At 51.2% G+C, this 23,356-nt stretch overlaps 1 protein-coding gene and 1 pseudogene across 3 annotated transcripts; both read left to right on the top strand.

Annotated features, from left to right (window-relative positions):
• The first annotated feature begins 679 nt into the window (after positions 1–679).
• Positions 680–910, top strand: LOC115286851 (annotated as a pseudogene).
• Positions 911–4,250: 3,340 nt separating this feature from the next.
• LOC115288425 (low affinity immunoglobulin gamma Fc region receptor II-like) lies at positions 4,251–22,776 on the top strand. 3 transcript variants are annotated; one of them, XR_003907000.1, is made up of 9 exons: positions 4,251–4,325; positions 5,561–5,769; positions 10,335–10,355; positions 12,240–12,494; positions 15,970–16,224; positions 16,894–17,016; positions 17,367–17,685; positions 20,709–20,746; positions 20,826–20,876. XR_003907000.1 is itself a non-coding variant. In XM_029935739.1 (9 exons), exons 1-9 carry the CDS (start codon positions 4,285–4,287, stop codon positions 20,913–20,915), a joined length of 1,089 nt encoding a protein of 362 aa, XP_029791599.1. In that variant the 5' UTR covers positions 4,251–4,284; the 3' UTR covers positions 20,916–22,776. The 3 variants fall into 3 exon arrangements, 2 of the variants coding, with proteins under 2 accessions (XP_029791599.1, XP_029791600.1); XM_029935739.1 differs by lacking the exon at positions 17,367–17,685 and adding an exon at positions 18,804–18,860 and having other exon boundaries at positions 20,826–22,776; XM_029935740.1 differs by lacking the exon at positions 17,367–17,685 and having other exon boundaries at positions 20,826–22,776.
• The last annotated feature ends 580 nt before the right edge of the window (positions 22,777–23,356 follow it).

Genomic DNA, 23,356 nt, shown 5'->3' with positions numbered 1-23,356 from the left:
AGAGGCCACTCCACTAATTTTTTAAAAGTAGCATAGTTTAAAAAATATTTATTTATTATTTTTGAGAGAGAGAGGGAGAGAGGGAGTGTGAGCAGGGGAGGGCTAGAGAGAGAGGGAGACATGGAATCTGAAACAGGCTATGAGCTGTCAGCACAAAACCCGATGTAAGGCTTGAACCTGGCTGTTATAAGATCATGACCTGAGCAAAAGTCAGACACTTAACTGACTAAGCCACTCAGGTGCTCCTAATTTTAATTTTAGTTTCCCTTCCCTGCTATTTAAGGGAATAGCTGGTAGCAATTTACTGGAGAATTCCTCAGAGTCTTGTCAATCTTCAGAAGGGCTCGCATGGAGGCCCTTGTCTGAGGGTAGATATGGAGGTGTCTGTCCATAAGGTCACTACACTGTCAGGCTCGTGTTTATGATCTTGTAGTCTTTTCAGAGGGGAAGGCAATTCAGACAGGGAACTACTAGGGTGCAAATACTTGAGTGAAAAAGGATAGAGTGGAGGAGGGGGCGTCATGCCAATCTTCCAGTCTTTTGTCTTAGGTACCTCTTATGTCCTTCATTTGTCATTAGCCTTTTGCAGTGAATCTTTCAATGACATTATTTTCAAATCTTCAAATGAAAACTTCTGGAAGCTTCATGCCAATTAAAATAGTCCAGCACTGCCATGGCCATGAACAGCGTAGGGGAGGCCTGCATGGACATGAAGCGCCCATATGACCAGTGCTCTAATCGCTGGTTTGCGGAGAGGTTCCTCAAGGGCAATGTGTCCAGGGCCCTGGGCACTGACCTCTTCTAGTGCTGCCAGCAATGTGTTCAGAAAGCAATAACAGAGAAGGAGATTCTCACTGAAGGGCTAGAATTCATAGACCATGGCAAAGAAGAGCGTGCAAGCTCTTCTTGACCTTGACAGTCACCTTGAAAATGGACTCCTTGAATCAGGAAGTAGAGGACACTGGATTTCATCAGTTAAGGCTGTAAAAACAGCCATCAATTTGATGAGGAGTTTAGAAGGGAGGAGTTCTCTTTCCTCCTGGACTTCCTCTCCCTTGTAAGAGGATGAACCACCACTCTTGGCTTTCAGATGACTTCTCACTTACTCTGGCATCTTGCGGGAACTCCATGTGCTAAACCTGAATGAGTTCCTGGGATTATGGTTGCAGTACATGGTCTGGGATCAGTTTTAAATGTCCTTTGTATGTAAACACTGATAAATTTGTCACGATGATCAAGTCACGATGACATCTTGAGTTTTGTCACGAAGGACATGAGGAACCTTGTACTGGAGCTATTACTCATGGAAGCAATAGGATCAGCTCCCTCTCTCCTCTCTGGGAGCTCATGCTCTGAAATGGGATCCCAGCGGGAGTTTTAAGCAGTGCATGGGAGCACGGTTTTATTTGTACCTAATAACTGTTAAGATGGCTGGTGGACTGGGTGAGCCAAGAGGAAGACCGCTGTAAGAGTTCCTCGCCTTAAGAAGAGGCATCAGCTTTCAGGTTAAGATGTGAAAGCTTGAAGAATGTTCCAGTAAAAACCATTTCAGAGCTCACAGCATAGTTGAGGAGGTGAGATCCTTGGAGGAACATCCTACATTGCAAAGTTGCCAGCTTTCCAGCCGAGCTGTTGAATTAAGCCAACCTGCATGATCATAAAACTGCCCAAATGCCACACGTGGTTAAGTGGCAGAAGAGTTTGCTTTATTTGCCTTGTAATGACTGTAGTTATGAAGATGGAATAAACTGTAACATCTCATTTTAAATAAATCAATTAATAAAACAAAAATAAGTAGCTTATTCTGTTTGAGTTGGAAAACCTTACTTTCAACTGCACTCCTTTATTTTCTTCTTTTTTAAATGTTTATTTGAGAGAGAGAGAGTGAGCTGGAGTGGGGAGGGGGCAGAGAGAAGTAGACACAGAATCGGAAGCAGCTTCCAGGCTCTGGCTGTCAGCATGGAGCCTGACTCGGGGCTTGAACCCAAGAGCCATGAAATCATGACCTGATCTGTAGTCTGGTGCTTAACTGATGGAGCCACCCAGGTGCCCCGCAAGTCACTTTTTAAATGAATGATCTTGTCTAATTAGAATGTTTCCCGGAAAGCTGTGGTCATTCTCGGGTGTCTTAGTAAGATTTTTACAGATGTCTACAGCTTCCAGGACCATGATTCTCAGACAGCAAATAAACAGATATGCAGGAAGGTGACATGCTCTATTCTTTGAAAACTGAGGATCCCAGTTCGTTAGCCAAGGCGTGGGTCTCTTGGAGCCAAATTAATAACTGAGAGGGATGTGCCACTGCGTTGAGGACTGTGTCGTGTTTTATAGTGCACATCAGTGCTTGGGAATTTTCTCGGGTTGGCAGATGACCTAGTGTTGGTCTAACCTATTCCATGACCAGCTAACATGGGAACCTTAGATTTGGGTGGTCATTGCTTTAATGCTTGTAAGTCCTTGACCCATGCCTAGTAATTTTGTGGCTTTGGCTTCAAAGATTCTCATTAGCAATAGACCTAATATCCCTTTTACAAGATTATCCCCCCACTATCACCCCCTGAGAATATTTTCTTATAGTGGCAGACACTCAAATGGATTTTTTTTTTAAGATTTTATTTTTAAGTAATCTCTACACTCAACACAGGGCTCAAACTTACAACCCTAAGATCAAGAGTCACATGTTCTGCCAACTGAGCCAGTCAGGTGCCCCTCAAATGCATTTTAATGGTCTGCTTGTGTCTTCTTAGATTTTGATGTGATGTCAGTCAGAAAAGTCCAAATTTCTTATCTTCATGTATTTCCTAAAGTCCTCCAGCTCTTTATGCTTTGGGCTTGTCTTGAGGACTTGTGAGTCCCCCTAATGGCTGCCATCATGCTTTCCTTTGATTGAGGAAGACCCACTATTTTCCCTTGTTGAAATAATCCTCCCTAATTCAACCAGACTTGCTGTTGCAGGCTGCCCGAGCACCGTCCCTGAAACCTATCAGTACCTCTGAAAGACATGTCCCTTGGAGATGAAGTGGGCTCCAGGCCCAAATGTTGGGGCTCTCCAGGTCTCACCATGAAAAATCCAGTGTCTCACACCCTGATTTTCCTCCTGGAAGGAGTAGAACAAACACACTTGGAGAGCTCAGCATATGAAACGGGCAGAGCTCAACTGGAAAGAAGTTTAGTGGAGTTCCAAGAAAGCAGCCAAAGAGGTAGGGAACAAAAATGGCTGTGCAGAGACCTTCACCAGCATCTAGGTGCCAACTCCAGAATCTTAGTAATGGTCTTGGGCTCCCATCCTCATTGCCAAAACTGCCAAATGACAAAACTAAAACCATTAAAAAAATTTTTTTTAATGTCTTTTATTTATTTTTGAGAGACAGAGAGAGACAGTGCTAGCAGGGAAAGGAAGGTCAGAGAGAGAGAGGGAGACACAGAATCTGAAGCAGGCTCCAGGCTCTGAGCTAGCTGTCAGCACAGAGCCGGACGTGAGGCTCAAACCCACGAACCGTGAGATCATGACCTAAGCTGAAGCTGGACGCTTAACCACTAAGCCACCCAGGTGCCCCAAAACTAAAACAGTTTAATAACAAGTTCAATGTCCTTTATTTCAGGGAAAACATCCCATGGGTTGGGGGAGTACAGTACCTCATGAGCAGTAGAACGCCCTTCCTGGGGGACTTTGGGGAACAGTGAGTTGTATAGAGCATTGGAAGAGGCAACTAGGAAATGTCCTGATCATCTTGAAGATTAGGAGTTTCCCTCTAAGGCCAGTAGGTCCTATTTTCTCGAATAAGGTCAGCTGGCCAAAGCTATGTGGAAAGATTGTGATTGGTGGATGTGAGGTTTCCCTGACAGGTGTTTCCTGTGAGTCCGGGCTGACTTTGGTTTAGATTTTGTGATGTGGGCCAGGCCACTGGCGAGGGTGGGGGGAGGGGGAGGCTTCCATTTTGTGAGTCTTGATACACAAATTAACCTGATTGGTTTCTAATGATATTTTTGAAGTATTGATGTCTGATCATTGGTGTCTTGTCCCTGGTCAAGAAATTCACCTAAAAAGCAGAAAAGGGCTAGAGGCAGGTTGGGGCAGAGCACTGAATGAGGCCAGTAGTGAAAGCCTGTGGCTGATGGGCTGAGGTCACTGAGGTTTCTGAAGATTACGGGATGAGAAGACGCCTGGCGGTGTTATTTCCTTGAGTATCACAGCTTGCTTCCTGTGAGGGCATTAGGGAACGAGGCCCCAGGAGAGGCCCCGAGAAGAGCATCTTCTGTTCTGCGGACGAAACGGTGGTGAGGATGGTGACAGAAAGCAAGAAAAGGAACCTAGCCTTCATTGGGTACGCATGATGCACGGGCCATTCTGCTAGTACTTAAATTTTCTTTGCTTTCCCAAAAGAACCTTGAGTTCAGGGGCTCTCAACCCAGGGCAACTCTGCCTGTGAGAGAACATTTGGCCAAGGCTAGAGACATTTTGCTTTTCACAACTAGGGTGTCCGTCCACTGGCATCTCGCGGGTAGAGGCCAGAGGTGCTCATAATTATTCTACAATGTCCAGGACGGGCCCTCCCGGTGAGAACTGCTTGCCTCAAAATACCAAAAGTACTGAGGCTGAGAAATCCTGCTTGAAGGGGAGGCCTGCCTACCTTCGTTTTGTTTTTTAAAGTTTATTTATTATTTTTGAGAGAGAGAGAAAGAGAGAGAGCAGGGGAGGGGCAAAGAGAGAGAGGGAGACACAGAATCAGAAGCGGGCTCCAGGCTCTGAGCTGTCAGCACTGAACCTGATGTGGGGCTCGGTCTCATGGACTGAGAGATCATGACCTGAGCTGAAGTCGGACGATTAACCGACTGAGCCCCCCAGGCGCCCCTGGTTACCTTGCATTTTCAAAGATGAGCAATCTGGGGTTCTGAGAGGCTCCCTAGCCCTCAAAACTAGACTTCTCTAGCTCCAAGTCCCGTGGGCCTTCACCTCGCCATAACGACAGGGACAGCAATGGGATAGACGACAACAAAGATAAAGAACCAGGGCACAGACTGGTGTTCACAAGGTCATCTGTGGAGGGAACAGGCAAAGAATGCACGTCCGAGGGGAATAAGGGAATGGGGATCGTCGTCCTGAGTCCACCCTGACACACCTCTTGGCTCCTGCTCAGCGACCCAGGGGTGAGTCAGGGATTGCGATAAAAAAGAAAATCAAATGATGATGGAGGCTCTCAGGCCGGTGTGGCTTCAGGAGTGCCTGGGCCTCCACATGGAACGAAAAGTGACAGAAGCCTGACTCCACATTCTGCTCCCCTCCTTTTCTAAAGACCTAGGAACAGATAGGAGGCTCTGAGCTGAGCTTGGGTGGCCATTCCCGTTTCTCCCAGAGGCTGAGTCCGGCTGTGTCCCAAAAGAAGAGGAAGAAGTTGTTTCCCAGTTGCTGAAATTTCTGTGAATTTGGAATTGGGCTGAGCCAGATCCCTTCTGGGAAGCTCCGAATCTTCTGGGAGGGAACAGTTGAGAGGAAAAAGGGGGGAAGGGGAGGGGCCTATGAAAGACAACATTTCTTTTCACTTCCTCTTTGGGACTTCAGAATTTGTCTGTCGTCCCTGGGTGGAATCGGCCAAGCCTCAAGACAAGTCTGTGACTGCCACGCCGGTGCTGCCAGAGCGACCGTGTGCCAGGAATTGATGCGGGTCCCTTCATCCCGCCCCCTCCCTGCTGCTGGTAGTGACCAGGCTGAGTGGGTGCCCTGCCGCCCTTTGGGCGACATGCTACTGTGGACAGCTCTGCTATTCTTGGGTGAGTCCGGGTCCCCAGAGGGACAGAGGCAGGTGCACTTCCCTACCTCAGCTGCTGCCACCCTCGTTGGGCAGAGGTTGGGCGGGGATGACAGGGAACATGGGAAGCATGGCAGGGCGATCACGGGGGTGAAGTCAGGCTGATGAAGATCAGACTCGAACAAGGCTGCTGGCCATGGCACATGAGAGCACTGGCAGTTTCAGTGCTTGTTTTTAGTGACTTTTGCCTGATGTCACTGGACAGCCAGGTCACCGGTGTTCTGCCACTCACTGCATCTGAAAAGTCTAGCGACCTAGATTTGGGTGACTATTGAGTGGCCAGGCTGTTTCCCTCCCTTAGAAATTTGTGGTTCACAGGGACCAACTCTTAGGTCAGAGCTAATGCTGTCTGAGACAGGAGGTCAGGAGGAAGCAGGAGTCACTCTCTGTGCCCCTGAATCCACTTCAGGCAGCAGAGGCCTCTTCTGTTATGTGTTCAGTTTCCTTGGGAAGAAGCACAAGAAGGTCCAGGTTATCCAGAGAACAGGGTCTCAGGAAACTCACAACCTGGGCAATTCTGGAATCATCAATCGTAGGACCAGAGAAATCATGCACGCCTCTTTGTACTGCAGACATACATGGAGACGGGTCCTGGCTCTGATCAGAGAGAAAGCCGGAGTCCAAGGCCGAGATGGAAGGCCACAGACTGATGGTGTCCGGTGGCAGGAAGTCTAGGGAGGCCAACTAGGGAGGCCCTATTGCCAGGATTGCCTCTCCAAGCTCAACCCCTAGAGTTTCCAGCCTCTGATACTCCTCGGGATGCCCCCAGAGGAAGGCACGCAGCCACGGTCAAGTGAGGTGCCCTGACTGGTAGTAAAATCTGGTCAACTCTGGGAGCCTCCGCCCTCAATGCTGAGTGACCCTGGGATAGGAAGTGGAGGTGAGAAAGAGAGAGCACGACCTCATGAGCAGGATAAAATGGACTGATGTAGGATAGCATGTACACGGAGCCCTGCACTCTCTCCTTTTTCACGTGGGGAAGCTCCGGCCCGGAGAGGGGATACGCTTCTCCATCTCTGCAGATGGTGCTACTGGTGTGCCAGTCACCGGGGCGAGACTTGATATTTTCTTCATGTGCCCTTTGGCTAAGTCATCAAATATTTGGTCCATTTTTCCCATTCTTATTTGGGCCACCGTATTTGGGTTTTCATCACTCGATAACTCAACTTTTATTTATTGAAAAAAATTTTTTTCTAATCTTTATTTTGAAGGGGGGAAGGGGGAGAGAGAGAGAGAGACACAGAATCTGAATCAGGCTCCAGGGCCTCAAGCTGTCAGCACAGAGCCCAGTGCGGGGCTCCAACTCACAGATCCTGAGATCCTGACCTGAGCTGAAGCCGGACACTTATTCAACTGCGCCACCCAGGTGTCCCATCAATACCTCAACTTTTAGAACAGCCTCTGACCCCATCTTGAATGTTTTTGTCTCCTCTACTCTGAATCCATGCCTTATGCTGATGCTGTGACATCTTCAAGTACAGGCACAGCTGAGTCATTGCATCAGAAATGCCTCCAGTGCCCTATTGCCTACTGAAAAAAGCCCCGATTCTGTCCTCAGCCATGTTCCCAGTGTCCCCAATGGATCTTCCTCTACAACTGCACAGTGCATACATTGCGTTTCCTGCTTTCTGCAGATTCCACAAACTGCCCTGTTGAATCATTAAATAAATGCTATGGACAGGCATATTCTAGGATTTGGAGATTTACCAATGAATAAGACAGACGGACTTCCTGACCTAAAGCACAAGGTCTTTGTCTCCCTTACAATGATTCTGTTGGGTGTGTGTTCCCTACCATTCATTGAGTGTGGAATGAACAAATGGCTGATGGATTCCCTCTACTCTTCTCATCTTTGTCTTGTGTCTCCTCCCTCCTTCCTCTTAGGCTCTACTTCATCTGCTGTCCTACTGCACCGTCCCTCTCGCCAATCCTACACTCTCTGGTTCTAGCTCTTACCTGTACGCCAACAGCTTCCAAACTTACCTCTCTTGTTTGTGTCAAGTGCAATGCGTGTTTCCACCTACTGGTTGGACACTGCCACATTGATATGCCAGCTCAGAAACAAGATATATTCCAACTCAACTTATCATCTTCCCCTTACAAATGTGCTCCTCCTTCTAACATTTATATCTGTGTGAACGTTAAGAAAACTTTTTCCTAGCCATCTGCTGACGTTACACCCACTCCCAGTTCTGCCTCTTAAATTTCTTTCGTGGGCATATGTTCCTCACTTCCCATTGTCAGTACAACTGTGCCTCCCCCTTATTTCCCACCTAGACTCATTCAATAAGTGGTTTCCAGAGCATTGGCAAATAAAATTGATATGGCTACTGTCCTCTTTGAGCTTCCATTCTCCTGGGAGATAGAAACAACAAATACGCAAACACATAGGCATAAATAGAAATTGGAAAGGGCCATGAAGATGTAAACAGGATACTCTGATAACAAAAATCTTTGTGGGGAAGAAGAGAGGGCAGCCTACTTAAATAGAATGATATGGAAAGTGTTTTCTGAGGAGGTGACCTTGAGCTGAGACTTTGAGCATAGCAAGGATCTAGGCATTAGAAGAGAAAAAGGAAGTAGGTCTAGAGAAGAGGGATCAGCATACACAAAAGCCCCAAGTGTGAAGACTCCAAGGAGGAGCTCGATGAGTCGATGAGTCTGGAGAGAGGGCCTCCAGATGCAACGGGAGAGGTGAGCAGGGCCCTCACCCTGTGTGGCCCCATGGAGATGCACACTTTATTTCAAGAACAAGGGAAGACCCTTGAAGGCTTGCAAGCAGGGGAGTGGTGTTATCTGACCTGATATTTTCTTTTATTATTATTATTTTTAATGTTTATTTGTTTTTGAAAGAGAAAGAGAGAGACAGAGTGCAAGCAGGGGAGGGGAAGAGAGAGAGAGGGAGACACAGAATCCAAAGCAGGCTCCAGGCTCTGAGCTGTCTGAACACAGCCCAACGTGGTGCTTGAACTCATAAACCATGAGATCATGACCTGAGATAAAGTTGGACACTTAACTGACTGAGCCACCCAGGTCCCCCTCTGATCTGATATTTTAAAAATAATTCTCCCCTCTCTGTGGGAAGTGGATTGTAGGGGGACATAGGAGAGAGGAGAAGAGGTAGGAGGTGGACAAAACTGCTGGTGACCTTAACCAGTATGGTGGCCATGGGCTTGGAGTGAAACTGATGAACTCAGGACCTAAGTCAGAAGCAGAATCAACAAGATTCACTGGTGTGTGTGTGTGGCCGGGGCAGGGAGGCGGGGGGAGGAGAATAAAGGTGACTTGCAGTTTTCAGGCTGATTAATGGGGTAGATGGTGAAGGTGTACACTTACATGGGGAAGAACGGGAGAGGAAGTTGTAGCAAACTGGCCAAAGACAGAGTCCAAATTGCAGAGAACGTATCAGTGAATGGAAGGAGTAGAAGTAAGGGTGGCCCATGTGGAAAAAACATTTGGAGAAATCTGGCTATGAAAGGGAGCAGAGAGGGGCGCCTGGGGGGCTCAGTTGGTTGAGCGTCTGACTTCGGCTCAAGTCATGATCTCACAGTCCGTGGGTTCGAGCCCCGCATCGGGCTCTGTGCTGACAGCTCAGAGCCTGGAACCTGCTTCAGATTCTGTGTCTCCTTCTCTCTCTCTGCTCCTCCCCTATTCATGCTCTATCTCTCAAAAATTAAATAAAAATTAAAAAAAAAAAAAGAAAGGGAGCAGAGAAATGATTTGGGAGTTATATATGGGATCCAGCCAGAAGCTTTTTGTTTTTTAATGAAAGATCCTGAAATATATTTATGTTGGTGGGCAAGACCCAGCTGAGAAGGAGAAATTGATGACGCAGAAGAGGACGGAAATAACAGAGAGAGAGGGAAGCCCTTGCAGGGTGCCAGGCATGGCGATGCAGTCTAGAGACGGATCGTGGAGAGAAGCAGGGAAACTTTGCCCAGTAAACAGCGAGAAAGGAAGTTGGACAGAGGTATAGACAGGTCAGACATCTGAGCTGGGGGAAGGTAGGAGATTTCATTACAGCTTTTGTTTTCTGTGAAGTACAGAGGAGGCATTTAAGAGAGAAGAGCTCGGAGGCAGAGAGCAGAAGAGTTTTGGGGGCGAGACAAGATGAGGAGCAGAGCAAATCTACTAGAAAAAATTGTCAGAGGGGTGCCTGGGTGGCTCAGCCTGCTTCAGATTCTGTATCTCCCTCTCTCCCTGCCCCTCCTCTGCTCATGCTCTGTCTCTCTCTCAAAAATAAATACACATTAAAAAATAAAATTTTAAAAATCATCAGAAGGGCAGTTCAATGTCCTTTTGAATATGGTGACTGCAAATGTGTACAAACGTCCATCTGCCGGCTTGTGTGGTAATTTTAGTAACGCACGGCTGAACCGGTTAAGACACGGGCAACAGAGCTGGATTTAACAGAGGGAAAGGGGGTTTGCATGGAGGGCATTTTTGTTTGTTTGTTTGAAGGGATTCTTTGTAATGATGAATCATCAAACCTAAACTCTGGGCTGATCTTTGCTTTCTCTCTTGCAGGTCCAGTTGTCGGGACACCTGGTAAGTGCTCCACCCACATCCTCTTCCTCCCCCAGCTACCTTCTTTCCCCACCCCCAGCTCCCCATCTGGGGGCCCCTGAATGCACCAGGAACCCGGTACCGCGGCAGAGCCTAGAAAGAGTAAGGGCGCCCAGAAGACGCCCCGCCCCCTCTCCGTGTCTCCTTTTTCTTTCCCCTCCTCCCAGAGAAGCAGGGGACAGGCAGCTTTGGGGCAAGGTGGCTCGAGCCTTCTGGTTCTCTGATGATGAGCTGTCTGTCACAGAGATTGTCACAGAACACAACTCGTCCTCTCTCGCACCTTCCTCTCTCCAAGTAAAATACAAAACCTGACAATTTTATTTATTTATTTTAAGTTTTTAACTTATTTTTGATACAGAGAGAGACAGAGCATGAGAGGGGGGAGGGGCAGAGAGAGAAGGAGACACAGAACCGGAAGCAGGCTCCAGGCTCTGAGCTAGCTGTCAGCACAGAGCCTGAGGCGGGGCTGGAACCCACGAACGTGAGATCTGACCTGAGCCAAAGTCGGCCGCTTAACCAACTGAGCCACTCAGGCGCCCCAAGCCTGATAATTTTAGTTTCCGCCGCCCTCAAATCCCATCAGCTGCCTGCGTCGTGTCCAAGTGTTGATTAACACTCCACTTGGCGTGTATCTGGCCTGGCTCCCCGGTCGGATATAGGACAGACCCCTGCTGCCGCTGGGTGAACTGGACTCTGCTGGGCGCATCCTTCTCTCCCTCCTCCCACCAAGCTCCCCACGTCCCAGGCCCAGGGAGGAGGGTGAGGTTCTCCCTGGGACACTGAACCCACGGATTCCTGGACTGCCCCCCCCCCCACCGCCCCCAGCCTTTCTCTCTCTTTCATTATCCTCTTGAGGGCCCAGAACCTCCTGTGGCTTGTGAGGATAGGTCTATTATAAGGGATAAAGATCAACCTCAGGTCCGAACCGAAAGCAGATGTCTGCCTCACGCCTGACACTTCCAGCAGGTGCCCCCATGTGTCCCCATCCGGCTCTGCAGAGGGTTCATCCAGTGTCCAAGTGCCTCAGTTTACAGGGGAGGAAAGTGAGTTCCAAAAGGGCATGTATGTGTAGTGTGTGTGTGTGTGTGTGTGTGTGTGTGTGTGTGTGTGAGAGAGAGAGGGGGGGGGAAGGAAGAGAGAGAGGGAGGAAAGAAAGAAAGAAAGGGAGAAAGAAAAAAAGAGAAAGCAAGAAAGAAAAGTAAAAGAAAGAAAGAAGGAAAGGAAGAAGAGAGAGAGGAAAGAGAAAGAAAGAGAGAGAAGGAGGAGCGCCTGGGTGGCTCAGTTGGTTAAGCGTCTGGCTTTGGCCCAGGTCATGATCTTACGGTTCGTGGGTTCGAGCCCCGCGTCAGGCTCTATGCTGACAGCCAGCTCAGAGCCTGGAGCCTGCTTCAGATCCTGTATCTCCCTCTCTCTCTCTCTGACCCTCCCCTGATCGCACTGTCTCTGTCTCTCATATATAAATAAAAAACATTAAAAATTTAAAAAAAGAGAGAGAGAGAAGGAAAAAGAAAGAAAGAAGAGAGAGAAAGAAAGACAGAAAGACCCACTTCGGATGACCCCTGGTGAGATACACATACATTTCTAGAATGTTCTCCTTGCCCCTTCTCCCTCTCTCCTACCTCTTGCCTCTTGCTCTCTCTCTCTGAAGAACGGCGACGCTCTGGGGGGGACCTGGCTTCCCAGGGGCCCCTGTGTGGGATGTGCGAGCACAGGGAGCTGCCTCCATTGTCAGCACAGCTCTGGGTCAGGGTCTGCGCTCGGTGCCCGCCAGCAGGACCCCAGGTGCTTGCCATTCCCACTCGGGGCCTGCTTGGGCCCTTGGGGTCCCCTTTCCTCATGCTTCCCCTTCTCTCTGACCCTGAGCAGATCTTCCGAAGGCTGTGGTGACCCTTGAGCCACCATGGATCCAAGTGCTCCGGGGAGACAACGTGACTCTGAAGTGCCAGGGGGCCCACCCCGCCGGGGACGCCTCCACCCGCTGGTTCCACAATGGGAGCGCCATCCCCGAGCAGGGCCTGCCCAGCTACAGCTTCAATGCCAGCCATGAGGACGGAGGCCAGTACACCTGCCAGACAGACCAGACCAGCCTCAGCGACCCCGTGTTTCTGGATGTGTTTTCCGGTCAGTGGAGGAGGGCCCGGGGATGGTCTGGGAGGACCAAGGGACACAGACTGGGCTCACAGAGGATTTGAGGGTAGCAGAGGGGCCGGTTTACCGGGAAGCGTTACTGCGAGTCGTTTGAAGTTGTTTTCCTCCACTTGTTTCCCTTTGTCCCCCCATTCCCCCCCCCCATTTGCGCAGCGTGTGTGGTGGGTGCATGTTCCTAAGAGATTCCTCTGAGTACGTTCAGTTGTGTTGGCTCAGTCCTGATTGAGCAAGAGCCAGGACAAGGTTACCAACTAGCCACCGGGGTAGGAGAGAAGCAGAAGGAAGTTCTGACTGCGTCAGAACCCGTTTTTGTAGTAGTGGTGACACACTGCCCGGCCACAACGGAGCCCTTCGCCTGAACCTTACCAGCCCCGTAAACACAGCGATCAGTCTGCCTTTGGGTCCGTTTCTGAATCTGGCCCTGGAGGTAACAATGCCTCCATCCCCAAGTCCTGGGGGAATCAGTGTTTCCCTGCCCACCCCCTCCCCCACCCTCCAGGAAACTTGACCTGAAAATTCTGTTGGTTTTTTCTTAATGTTTATTTTTATGAGACAGAGAGATAGAACGTGAGGAGGGGAGGGGCAGAAAGAGAGGGAGACACAGAATTGGAAGCAGGGTCCAGGCTCTGAGCTGTCAGTACAGAGCCTGACCTGGGGCTCGAACTCAGGAGCCGCAAGATCATGACCCGAGGCAAAGTTGGCCACTTAACCGACTGAGCCACCCAGGTACCCCTGAAAATTCTGTTTTACTGTTGTTGCATTTCCAGCCCCTGACAAGGGACAGGGCTTGAACAATGTTTGCTGAGCAGACGATTCTACAAAGCTCCCGGCAGAAAGGCGTTTCTCCATAAAGAAAAGCCACCAGGCAGTTAGTTAGGATGCCTGCTGTCATTGTTACTCTTCGTGTGGTCCCTCTGCCTCACCTGATTCCCAAAATTTTCTCAAAAACACAAGGCCCGCTGCCCGCCCCACCGCAGCCCCTACTCTCAGCTCAGCGGGAAGTGACAGGCTTAGAGGGAAGCTACTGAGGACTGGCAGGCCCTTGACTTGTGTGTCGCTGTCCCTCTTGGAAGGGAAGGAGGTGAGGGCATGCCCCCCCCCCCCCCGGACTGCGTGTGCCTCCGCTAGTCATTGGAGCAAGGAGGGGACGTGTGCGCGCCGCGATCCTCTGCCAGATTGCGAGGACTTTTGTTCCCAGATCGCCGGGAAGGCGCTTTGATTACCCGGAGAACGTACGGGTGCCGGGAACAGGAAACTGGGGCCCATCTCAAGACCTCCCCAAGATCAATGTGCTCCAGGAGACCTGAGGTTGCCCCCTTGCAAACCAGCCCGACGCGGACACTCCCCATGACCAGGCCATGATCTGCTGCCAGCACAGACTATGCAGGGAAGGCACAGAGCCATCCCGATGACGTACCCCTCCGCGATGGGGGTCCGCCCACACAGGGACGAGGTGTGCGCGTGTCACTGCACTGCCACGTGACAGCCGGCATTTTCTCTGGGTTCTATTTTATTATTATTATTGTTTAAGTTTATTTATTTATTTAGAGAAACAGAGCACTCCAGCAGGAGAGGGGCAGAGATGGAGGAGGAGGGGAGAGAATCCCAAGCAGGATCTGAGCTGTCAGCGCAGAGCTCGACTTGGGGCTCGATCCCACAAACCGCGAGATCATGACCTGAGCTGGATGCTCACCGGAGGAGCCACCCAGGCGCCCCTTTACTTTAGTTTTTAAAAGCTTTAGAGTCTCAGCATTCCTGCCTTGGCGAGTCCTATCTTATGAGAGAGGCAGTCCGGGGACGCGGGCCTCACCCTGGAGTGCGGCGTCCAGCCAGGGTCTCAGTTCTCCGAGAGGAAGAATCTGTAGAAGGGAAGGGCGAGGACATGGGTGGAATGAGTCTCCCCGACAGGAGAGGTGGCCTCTCTAGCCTGTGGGACCCGAGTCACAAGGTCTGGTGCCACCCTCTGTGCCCCTGTTTCCCATTGTAGCTGGCGCTTCCTTTTCTTTTTGTTGTTGCTCAGCCCCTGGGTAGTGAGCCTCTGAGCATTCTCCTGCATCCGTGGCAGGGTCACCGGCCAGTGTAGACCTGGGGTTGGCCTTGCTCTGGTCTGCAGCAGGAAGTGCGGGCTGCACACGCCAGGCTGTTGCCACTATTCCCGCCCCAACCCGCCCCCAACCTCCTCTGCCGCCTTCTATTTCTGCTCTGTCTTTCACCTGTCTTTCCAATTCCAGCCCCGCTCTGAACTCAGGCTTTAAGGAAAAGGAGTGAGATGCCTGGGTGGCTCAGTTGGTTGAGCATCCAACTTTGGCTCAGGTCATGATCTCACGGTTCATGGGTTCTAGCCTTGCGTCAGGCTCTGTGCTGACAGCTCAGAGCCTGGAGCCTGCTTTGGATTCTGTGTTTCCCTTTCTCTCTGCCCCTCCTCTGCTAGTACTCTCTCTCTCTTGCTCTCGCTCTCAAAAATAAACTTAAAAAAAAAAAAAGAAAAGGAGTATGTGGGCTGAGGTCAGGAGTACAAATATCCCTCTCAGACTCTATGCCCTGCACAACACAATTACTAAGTATTTTTCCTTCCTTGGTAAAAAGATGGAAATTGGGAGAGAAGAGGTACGCGGCAGGCTAATGACCTGCCCATGACTCTGCTGCCTTCAGACAACGACCCCGATGAAGTAAAACTCCACGGTTACCAACGTACCTCAAATGCACTAACACCGCTTGTCCATGACTTCTGCTCACCGGAGAGACCTATGTCATCTCCTAGGTCAAACTGGATCTCTCCCGTCCCTTCCCCAAGGACGGGACTGCACCCTGGGATCTCTCTCTCTCTCTTTTTCTTTTTCTTTTTTTAATGTTTATATATTTTTGAGAGAGAGATAGAGACAGAGACAGAGAGAGACAGAGTGTGACCAGGAGAGGGGCAGAGAGAGAGAGAGAGAGAGGGAGACCCAGAATCCGAAGCAGGTTCCAAGCTCTGAGCTGTCAGCACAAAGCCCGACACAGGGCTCGAACCCACGAATGTGAGATCATGACCTGAGCTGAAGTTGGAAACCCAACTGACTGAGCCACCCAGGCGCCCCATGAATCTGGATGCTAAATCAGTCAATTAAGGCACCCAGGCACAGGCAACCCCACTTTTTTGGGTGTATCCTTCTTGCAAGGGCCTACTGGGCAGGACAGGAGAGAGAAGACAGGCATATCCTGAACACCTACTATGTGTCAGGAACTACTGTAGATACGTGGTGTTCTCTTACCCATATTCATGGCTGAGGAATCCAGGGCCCAGAAGGGGCCCAAGAGTGCCACGCTCCCAGATGGCGGAGCCAGCTGCGGAGACCCGAGGCCACTGGATTCCCCACTCAACCCTTCCCTCCACGCACCGCGTCCCACCAGTAAGGACAGTGCAGGCCTCAGAGTTGAGTCAACACCCCCTGGGCCTTGTGTCTTCCAGAATGGCTGGTGCTCCAGACCTCTCGCCTGGTGTTCCAGGAGGGAGAGCCCATCGTCCTCAGGTGTCATGGTTGGAGGAGCTGGCGTGTGTACAAGATCACGTTCTTCCAGAATGGAAAATCCAAGCAGTTTTCCTCCACGAATTCCACCTTCTCCATCCCGCGGGCGAACCTCAGCCACAGTGGCAAGTACCACTGCACAGGGCTGATAGGGCAAAAGCTGCAGACGTCACTGCCCGTGGCCATCACCGTGCAAGGTGGGAGCTCCGGCGGGGTGGGGAGGGGCCTGGGGGGTGGACAGTCACGGCTGAGGTCCTCCGGGCCTACTTGGAGACTGAGAAACACCCCAGCCGAAACCGCTGAGCCCTGATGCAAAGAGGGGAGGAAAGGGGGGCTTGATAAATATTGGCCAAGGGGCCCAAGTAGGCACTAGGGTTCGGAGCCCTCAGCCTCAGGTCCCAGGTAAAAGGCTGTGTGCTGCTCAACACGCAGGCCCCATACCAAGGACAGCAATGGCTCAGGGCTCCCTCGTTGGCGAGGGACATCCTTGAGCTCCTGGACATCCCTGAGAACAGAGGGTTTCCAGTTTCTTCTTAGTTCTCACGTTATGCCCAAGGCAGGGCACCTCCCAGTTCAAGGCCTTGCTGGATCCAGGGGTGGTGCCTTCCATCAGGGGAGGCTTCAGGTCCCCCTCCCTCCTCTCTCTGAGGGCTGACGGGAGCCCTTCCCGCGGCCCCCACACTGGCCATCGGGTGCCTTTATTAGGCACCTGGTGTGGGGGAGGCACGAGTGCAGCCCAGGGACCCCCTGCAGGGGAGGCTGGGCAGGAAGTGAGTATAGCACCCCCGCGGGGCGGGGCACCACGCAGCTCCTGGGCAGAAGCGCCATGGGAGTGGACCGCCTGTCCTGAGCTCTGTTTTCCCCAGGGTCCCGTTGGAGCGACTCCTCGGTGACGGCGATGATCGTGGCTGTGGTCGTCGGCACCGCTGCCCTGGCCACCCTCGCTGCCGTCGCGGCCTGGTGCCGCCGCAAGCAAAAGCAGATTTCAGGTTCGTGGCTTCTCTCGGTTTCTCTTGTTATCAGTTCCTAGTTGGCCAGGGCCCTAACCCCGGACATTGCCAGAACCCTTCTCTTGGGGCTAAGAGGATCCTTATGATTCATAGTCCCATGGTTTTAACGTTTTTTGTTTTAAGTTTATTTATTTTGAGAGAGAAAGGGAGGGGCAGAAAGGGAGACAGAGAGAGAAAGGATCTCAAGCAGGCTCCTTGCTGTCAGTGCAGAGCCCGATGCGGAGCCCGATCCCATGAACCGTGAGATCATGATGTGCGCCGAAATCAAGAGTCTGAGCCACCCAGGTGCCCTGTGTTTCATTCATTCATTCATTCATTCATTCAACAAGGTTTGGACAAACTTGCTCATGTGCGCTGCTTGCGCTGTGGGTGGTCAGTCCGGTGTCTGCTCTCAAGGAGCTGACAGCAGTGGGGACAACAGACTACAAGCAAATCGTTATAACTGGATGGGATGGCAGCAGTGACAGAGAGGTGCCAGGGCTCTGGGTACAGAGGACACGAGAGCCCACACGACGCGGCCCGCGGGGAGCCATCAGGGAAGCTTTGGCGGGAGGCGGTGGCATGTGCGGTGACCCAAGCAAACGAGGTGGGGCCAGACCACCCGAGTTTACATCTCCGCTCCACCGCTGCCCTGCTGTGGGACCTTGGGTGGGTTATTCAACATCTCTGCGCCTCGGTTTCTTCATCCGGAAAACGAGGACACTGATCGAACCTACCTCGTAGGATCCTAGGAGGATGAATGGGGCTGAGCTCTTACGACAGTGCTCGGTCCAGAGCGATCACACGCGAGTGAGATTGTTATCCTGTGGAGGAGGCCATGTTTGACGGGGAGCAGTTAGCCGGGCAAAGTGGGCGGGAAGAGCCTTCCAGACACGGAGACCAGGAGCACCGCAGCCGCAGCCGGGATGGGGTTGGGGGCGGAGCGAGGAGGGCGCTGGAGGCCGTGGGAGGCGTGGAGGCGGTCAGCTGCAAGGCCCAACGGAAGGAGACATGAGTCAGGCTGACAAGTGGACAGAGGCTGGGTCACGCAGACCGCAGAGGCCACATTAAAGAAGGAGACTGTGCTCCGAAGCGGGCGGCAAGACCACAGGAGGGAAGTAACCAGACCTCCTCGCTCACTTCCCCTCAGCGCCTAGCACAGTTCGCCCCGCAGCCGGACACTCGCTAGGCTTCCGTTCACTGAACGTTCTGGGCTCCTGGAGACCAGTTCCTTCCCGCTTAGCGCTGACCAGAGGGGCTGAGAGAGGAGGGCAGGTGCGCTGAGATCTGATAAGCAGATGGTCACAGTTCATCCCGGGGAGCGGCTCGCTTGCCTCGGAGGAAGTCTAAAGACAGCCAGGGGAAGGAGGGGGAAATGACTGGCGGCCTGTGAGAGGAGGAAAGACCGCTACTCACACCCCACAAAGCACTTTGCAGCCGGCCCATTGCCACCACCTCAGTTACTGATGATAAGCAAATACGGAGATGCGGAGAGGAGACACTGAGTGGGAGAAAGTAACGCTTTTTAAAAGGCAGAACGAGCCTGAGAAAGATGTGCAGTCCCAGGAGACTCCACGGTTGACCCAACGGACTCCTGTCTCTCTGGACCAGCCCTTTTATATATAGGCAGGGCCGGGCTGGAGGGCGAGCGAGTGGGGAGGAGGGGAGGCATCTCAGTGGGGGAGGGGTCCGTGTTGCTTCTAATCCCATCCTGCCCTGGGTCCTTGCCCGAGGACTCAGGCCCCTCAATCCTACTAACCTCCTATGTGCACCCCCCTCCCCCATAGCTCCCCTAGGATACCCTGAGCACAGGGAAATGGGAGAGACCCTCCCAGAGGAGCCAGGTGAGTGCAGCTCCCCGCCTGGGGACCTGAGGGGGCTTGAGAGGCCCTGCCTGGGGCTGCCTGGCGGATTGGAGCTTGTGTGAGTTCCGCCTGGGGCGCAGGAGAGGGAGGGGGTGGTGGGAGGGGGGACAGGGCTCAAATCGCTTGGTCAGTTCTGAGACTAACTCCTGGGCCTCCAGAGGACCCCGCTGGGGATGAGGGGAAGCAGACCACCTGTCCCGGATAGAGGGGGGAGGCCTGTGTCCGAATTTTGGAGCCACGAACGCCGGGAACATTTCCAGAGCAGGAAATCTGAGAGATCTGGGTCCTTCTGTGGGGTCTGGCCCAGCAGGCACGGGTCGGAGGTCGGAAGCGGTAAGACCAAGACAGACAGGATTGATAGGAAAGGACAGGGTTACTCTCAGGACATGCTGAGGAGTCTGTCTCTGGGAGTGACGGGGTATGGGTGGGGCACCAGGAGATCTGGGCTAGAGAAAGTTCTAGAAGACAGGGCACATTCATCAGTGGGCTTCACTTATGGGCAAAGCTTGGTTCTGATGCCCACTTGTGTAGGTTTATTAAACATGGGCCTGGCCCTGGCTCCTTCCCCATGATCAGGTAGAATCTCGAATGTTCCCCATCATGGGGGTGCAGTCACCTCCCTGAGGAGAGGAGTGGATTGGCCCGGATGACCTCGAAGGCCTTCCAAGGCTTATATTCTGAGAGTCAGCGACCATACAACTCCCCCAGCCCAGGTGGAAACAGGCCACCTCCTGACCGTAGTTGAGTAGGGGACATGAGGGAACCTGGGACATTCTCGAGGGGCTCCTGGTGCAGCAAGAGAACAGCAGGCCCTCGAGGACTCTGGGTCAGAGAGCAGGAGTGTGACTCAGAAAAGAACCAACAGATTTCGAGAGCTTGAGCAAAATGGCAGGACAAATGCTTTGAGCTTGGAGCAAGGCCCTTGCGCTCTGGGCCACGTCACACGGGGACGCGGGCCTGAGCCCACCCGCACCAGGCCGAGGCAGGTCTAGGAAGAAGCCCCAACACAACTGGGACAGCCCCCTGGAAGTTCGGCTGGGTCCACACTGCTGTCAGTATATCCCACAAGGATCTCTTTCACAGCTGGCCACTGGTGCTGGTGGTTTCCCATCAGCTAGCGCGGTTGCTGGGATTGTTGAGAAATATATTGGAAGGAGCAATCTGGGAGGTGGTGTGTTCCAGAATTTGGAGCATGGCGAACAGACACCCTTTGTATTCAGAGGGTGAGTGGAGACACTGACTGCATTGTCCCAGCCCCTTCCTGAGGAATGCTGCCTCTAAGATAGAGGCTACTTTCCACACTGACCAAGTGAGCTTTTTGGCAAAAAAAGTGTGGGAATTGGGTGTGTGTTAGCGATCTAGCAGGGGGCGTACTGGCCTGTTTTGCTTGCTTCCCTCTTTCCCTCCCTCACTTTCACCGTTGCGCTTTCTTTCCTTTTAACGGCACAGTCTTCTGAGAGTTCTCGCCAAGATGCAGGGCATCCGACCAACGCCCAAATGCCCCCCCCCCCCCAGTCTCCTGGGGTTGGCAAAAATCTGGACTTGACTTACTGTGACACTGAACCGCCCCCGGCTCTCTCCCAGTTCTCAGATCCTCCAAGCTGGCAGGCTTGCTTCTAGAAAAAGTCAGCAATTCTCTGCGCAGACTGCCTCCCGCCGCCAGTGCAGCCAGCGGGGGAGTCTGGGTGGTGAACAAAGCTCTTGGTCCACAGGTCTTTCGGGCAGGTCTGGTTCGGGCTTTGGTTTTGCAGCCTTTGCAGCGGTGTGGTTGGGCCCCCTGCCCCCCCTCGCAGTGCCCTGGCTGATCTCTGTTCTTGTTGCCTGCAGCCCATCTCACCGACGCTGAAGACGCCACCAAAACCGAGGTGAGCCATCCAGCCATCTCCTTCTCCCCCCTGTTCTGGGGCCTCCCTCCCCGTGACGGCTCCTTTCCGCTCTCTCTAGGCCGAGAATGCCATCACCTATTCCCTTCTCTTGCACCCGGAAGCCACAGAGGAAGAAGCAGAGGACCCGGATTACCAGAACCACCTTTAATCTCCGTCGTCTTGCCTGAGACCTGGGGAAGAGGATCGGAGGGACCAGGGTGCCTGGCCTGGGCTCCCCTTAGGGAGGACAAGAGCCTGCTGCAGTTCCAAAGAAGGAAGACTCTTCCAGAGTGACCTGTGTGAACTCTGACACTCCCTGTCCTGAAAGTCACAGACAATACAGCCCCAGATGACTGACCGTACTGATTCCTTCTATCTCCCTTCCTCTCACCGTCAAGACTCTGCCGCACACATTCACAGAGCAGATAAAAATTACATTTAGTAAGAGATTGTAGCAACATGGGAAATATTTATGTCACAGGCTACATGAGGAAAATTGTGGAAGTAAGTACGATGTCAGAAATGATGAAAGAGATGACAAATGTTTGTTTCAGGGTGGTGGAATTAATTATTGGTGCTTTCCATTTTCCTTCTTGATTTTTCTGTACAGATCGTGTATTCCTTTTATAATAAAATACTCTAAAAATAGCATTCCTTTGGCCTTTTAAAGGCCATATTGTTTTGAGTGTAGACTGATCTATTTCTTTTCAGCAATAAAAACCTTGGGAAGGTAGTGATAGGTAGGAGGTGGAAGAAAGGGAAGATTTGGGGTGTGGGGCGAGTGTCCCTCTTAAAACTGACTACCCTTCTCCCAGCAAATCTGTCTTCTGGTTTCCACGTCTTCTTCCTTTTCCTCCCAGGGCAAAGAAAACAATCACTTTGTTTTGCAAACCTTGTTCTCAGGAAGCCAAGCTTCAGATGAGTCCTCAGGGCAGATTGCTGACTCTTCCACCGGATGTTCTCCTCTATTTACTATCTCGATGTGACCTTCTTAGAGAAGCGATCTCGTCAGGTTAGGAGACTGACAGCTGAGGGTTTGGTGGATGCCCTTGAGCGGCCTCATTTTCCCGGGACGCTAACATAGCCTCCTTGAACAGCATCCTTGTGCTCGGGATTTAGCAGCTCCCTTTTCTTTATAATTTCCATACCTTTGTATGATACATTTTACGGTCTCACAATCAGATCTCACACTCAGTGTTATAAGGAATAGTAATGCAATTACTAGGTTATCAAGGGCTTATTTTCTGCCAAAGTAGGTGCTTTAGAATTCGAGAGTTTCAGAGTAATAGCCATTCAGATTTCTGCTTCCTATTCACATTTCTTCCTCCTGTTCACACGCTCTTGCTCTTTTTTATGGGAATAATGTATATCTATTTATAAATTTCACAGTAGCAACTTATTTCCAAAAGGAAATTTTGGAAATTTCTATGTAACTTATTTTAGTTCACTACTATTCTTTTTATAAAATTAAAATACAGATAAGCAAGAGAGATCACCTGTACACCTACTACCCAGAAATAGTCAATGCCAACATTTAAAGGGTGCCAATCCACGTTCCCGTCTGGGGCAATAGTATATGTATTTAAAAAAAATTGGATCACATCATATTTTCACATATTTTCATAAATACACGTGGGCAGAAATTCATGCTCCCTGTAAGCACATAGCTCACGTAATACAGGAATATCTAAAGTAAAAGCAAATTCTCCCGTACACGACCCCCCATCCTGTTCCCTTTTCTATGGGTAACTGCTACGGAACACGTGGTGTGTATTTCTGAGTTTTTTGGTATGTATCTGACACATATTTACAGTTTTTTAAAGACCATAGATGGGACCATATTTTACATACACTTGCGCAGTTGGTTGACAGTGTATTTTGATTGACAGTATATTATGGAGTTGTTTCCATGGAACTTTTTTCTTTTTGAGGATGATATGGTGTTCCGCAGTGTACCGACACTTTAAATGTTACCAATTTTTCATTGTTACACACAATGCTGCAATAAACCAATAGATTTTGGGGTGATATTTTTGAGTGCACGTGTGACTATTTCTGAAAGATAATGTCCTAGATGTGGCATCATTGGCTCAAAGATACTCTCGTTTTGTCTCTAAGAAAACTGCTTCTGTGTCCTCCCAGAGTATAGTAGAGCGCCCCATTCCTGACACCCTTGTCTATGTTGGGCATTTAAAATTTTACATTTGTGCTAATCTGATTATAATGGACTATGTTACGTTCCCTTCCCAGCATGAATTTCCCCTGACTTTCTTAACAAAGACTGATTTTGCTTTGGCAAGATTCTGCTGTCCCTGTCAGTCCTGTGGGTGGGGGGCTCACTGCACCCCTGATCCCAGAGGACAGTGTGCACCCCAGCTGGTCGAGCAGGTGTTGTCTTCCCCGAATTTCAATCTGGAGATTAAGGGCACCTGGGTGGCTCAGTCGGTTAAGTGTCCGACTTCCGTTCAGGTCATGACCTCACGGTTTGGGGGTTCGAGCCCTGCGTTGGGCTCTGTGCCGACAGCTCAGAGCCTGGAGCCTGTTAGGGATTCTCTCCCTCTCCCTTTCTCTGCCCTTTCCCTGCTTGTGCTCATCTCTGTCTCTCTCAAA

This window comes from Suricata suricatta, chromosome 3 (assembly GCF_006229205.1).
Source record: "Suricata suricatta isolate VVHF042 chromosome 3, meerkat_22Aug2017_6uvM2_HiC, whole genome shotgun sequence".
Taxonomy (NCBI): Eukaryota; Metazoa; Chordata; class Mammalia; order Carnivora; family Herpestidae; genus Suricata; species Suricata suricatta.
This window is presented reverse-complemented; position numbering and strand designations above follow the sequence as displayed.

What these genes read in the sequence shown, in the direction of transcription:
- LOC115288425 (XM_029935739.1), top strand. Translation starts at nt 4,285, where the DNA reads ATGGTGACAGAAAGCAAGAAAAGGAACCTAGCCTTCATTGG. An exon ending in TCCAGTTGTCGGGACACCTG is followed by an intron (nt 10,356 to 12,239) that starts GTAAGTGCTCCA and finishes GACCCTGAGCAG; the next exon opens with ATCTTCCGAAGGCTGTGGTG. An exon ending in CGTGGCCATCACCGTGCAAG is followed by an intron (nt 16,225 to 16,893) that starts GTGGGAGCTCCG and finishes TGTTTTCCCCAG; the next exon opens with GGTCCCGTTGGAGCGACTCC.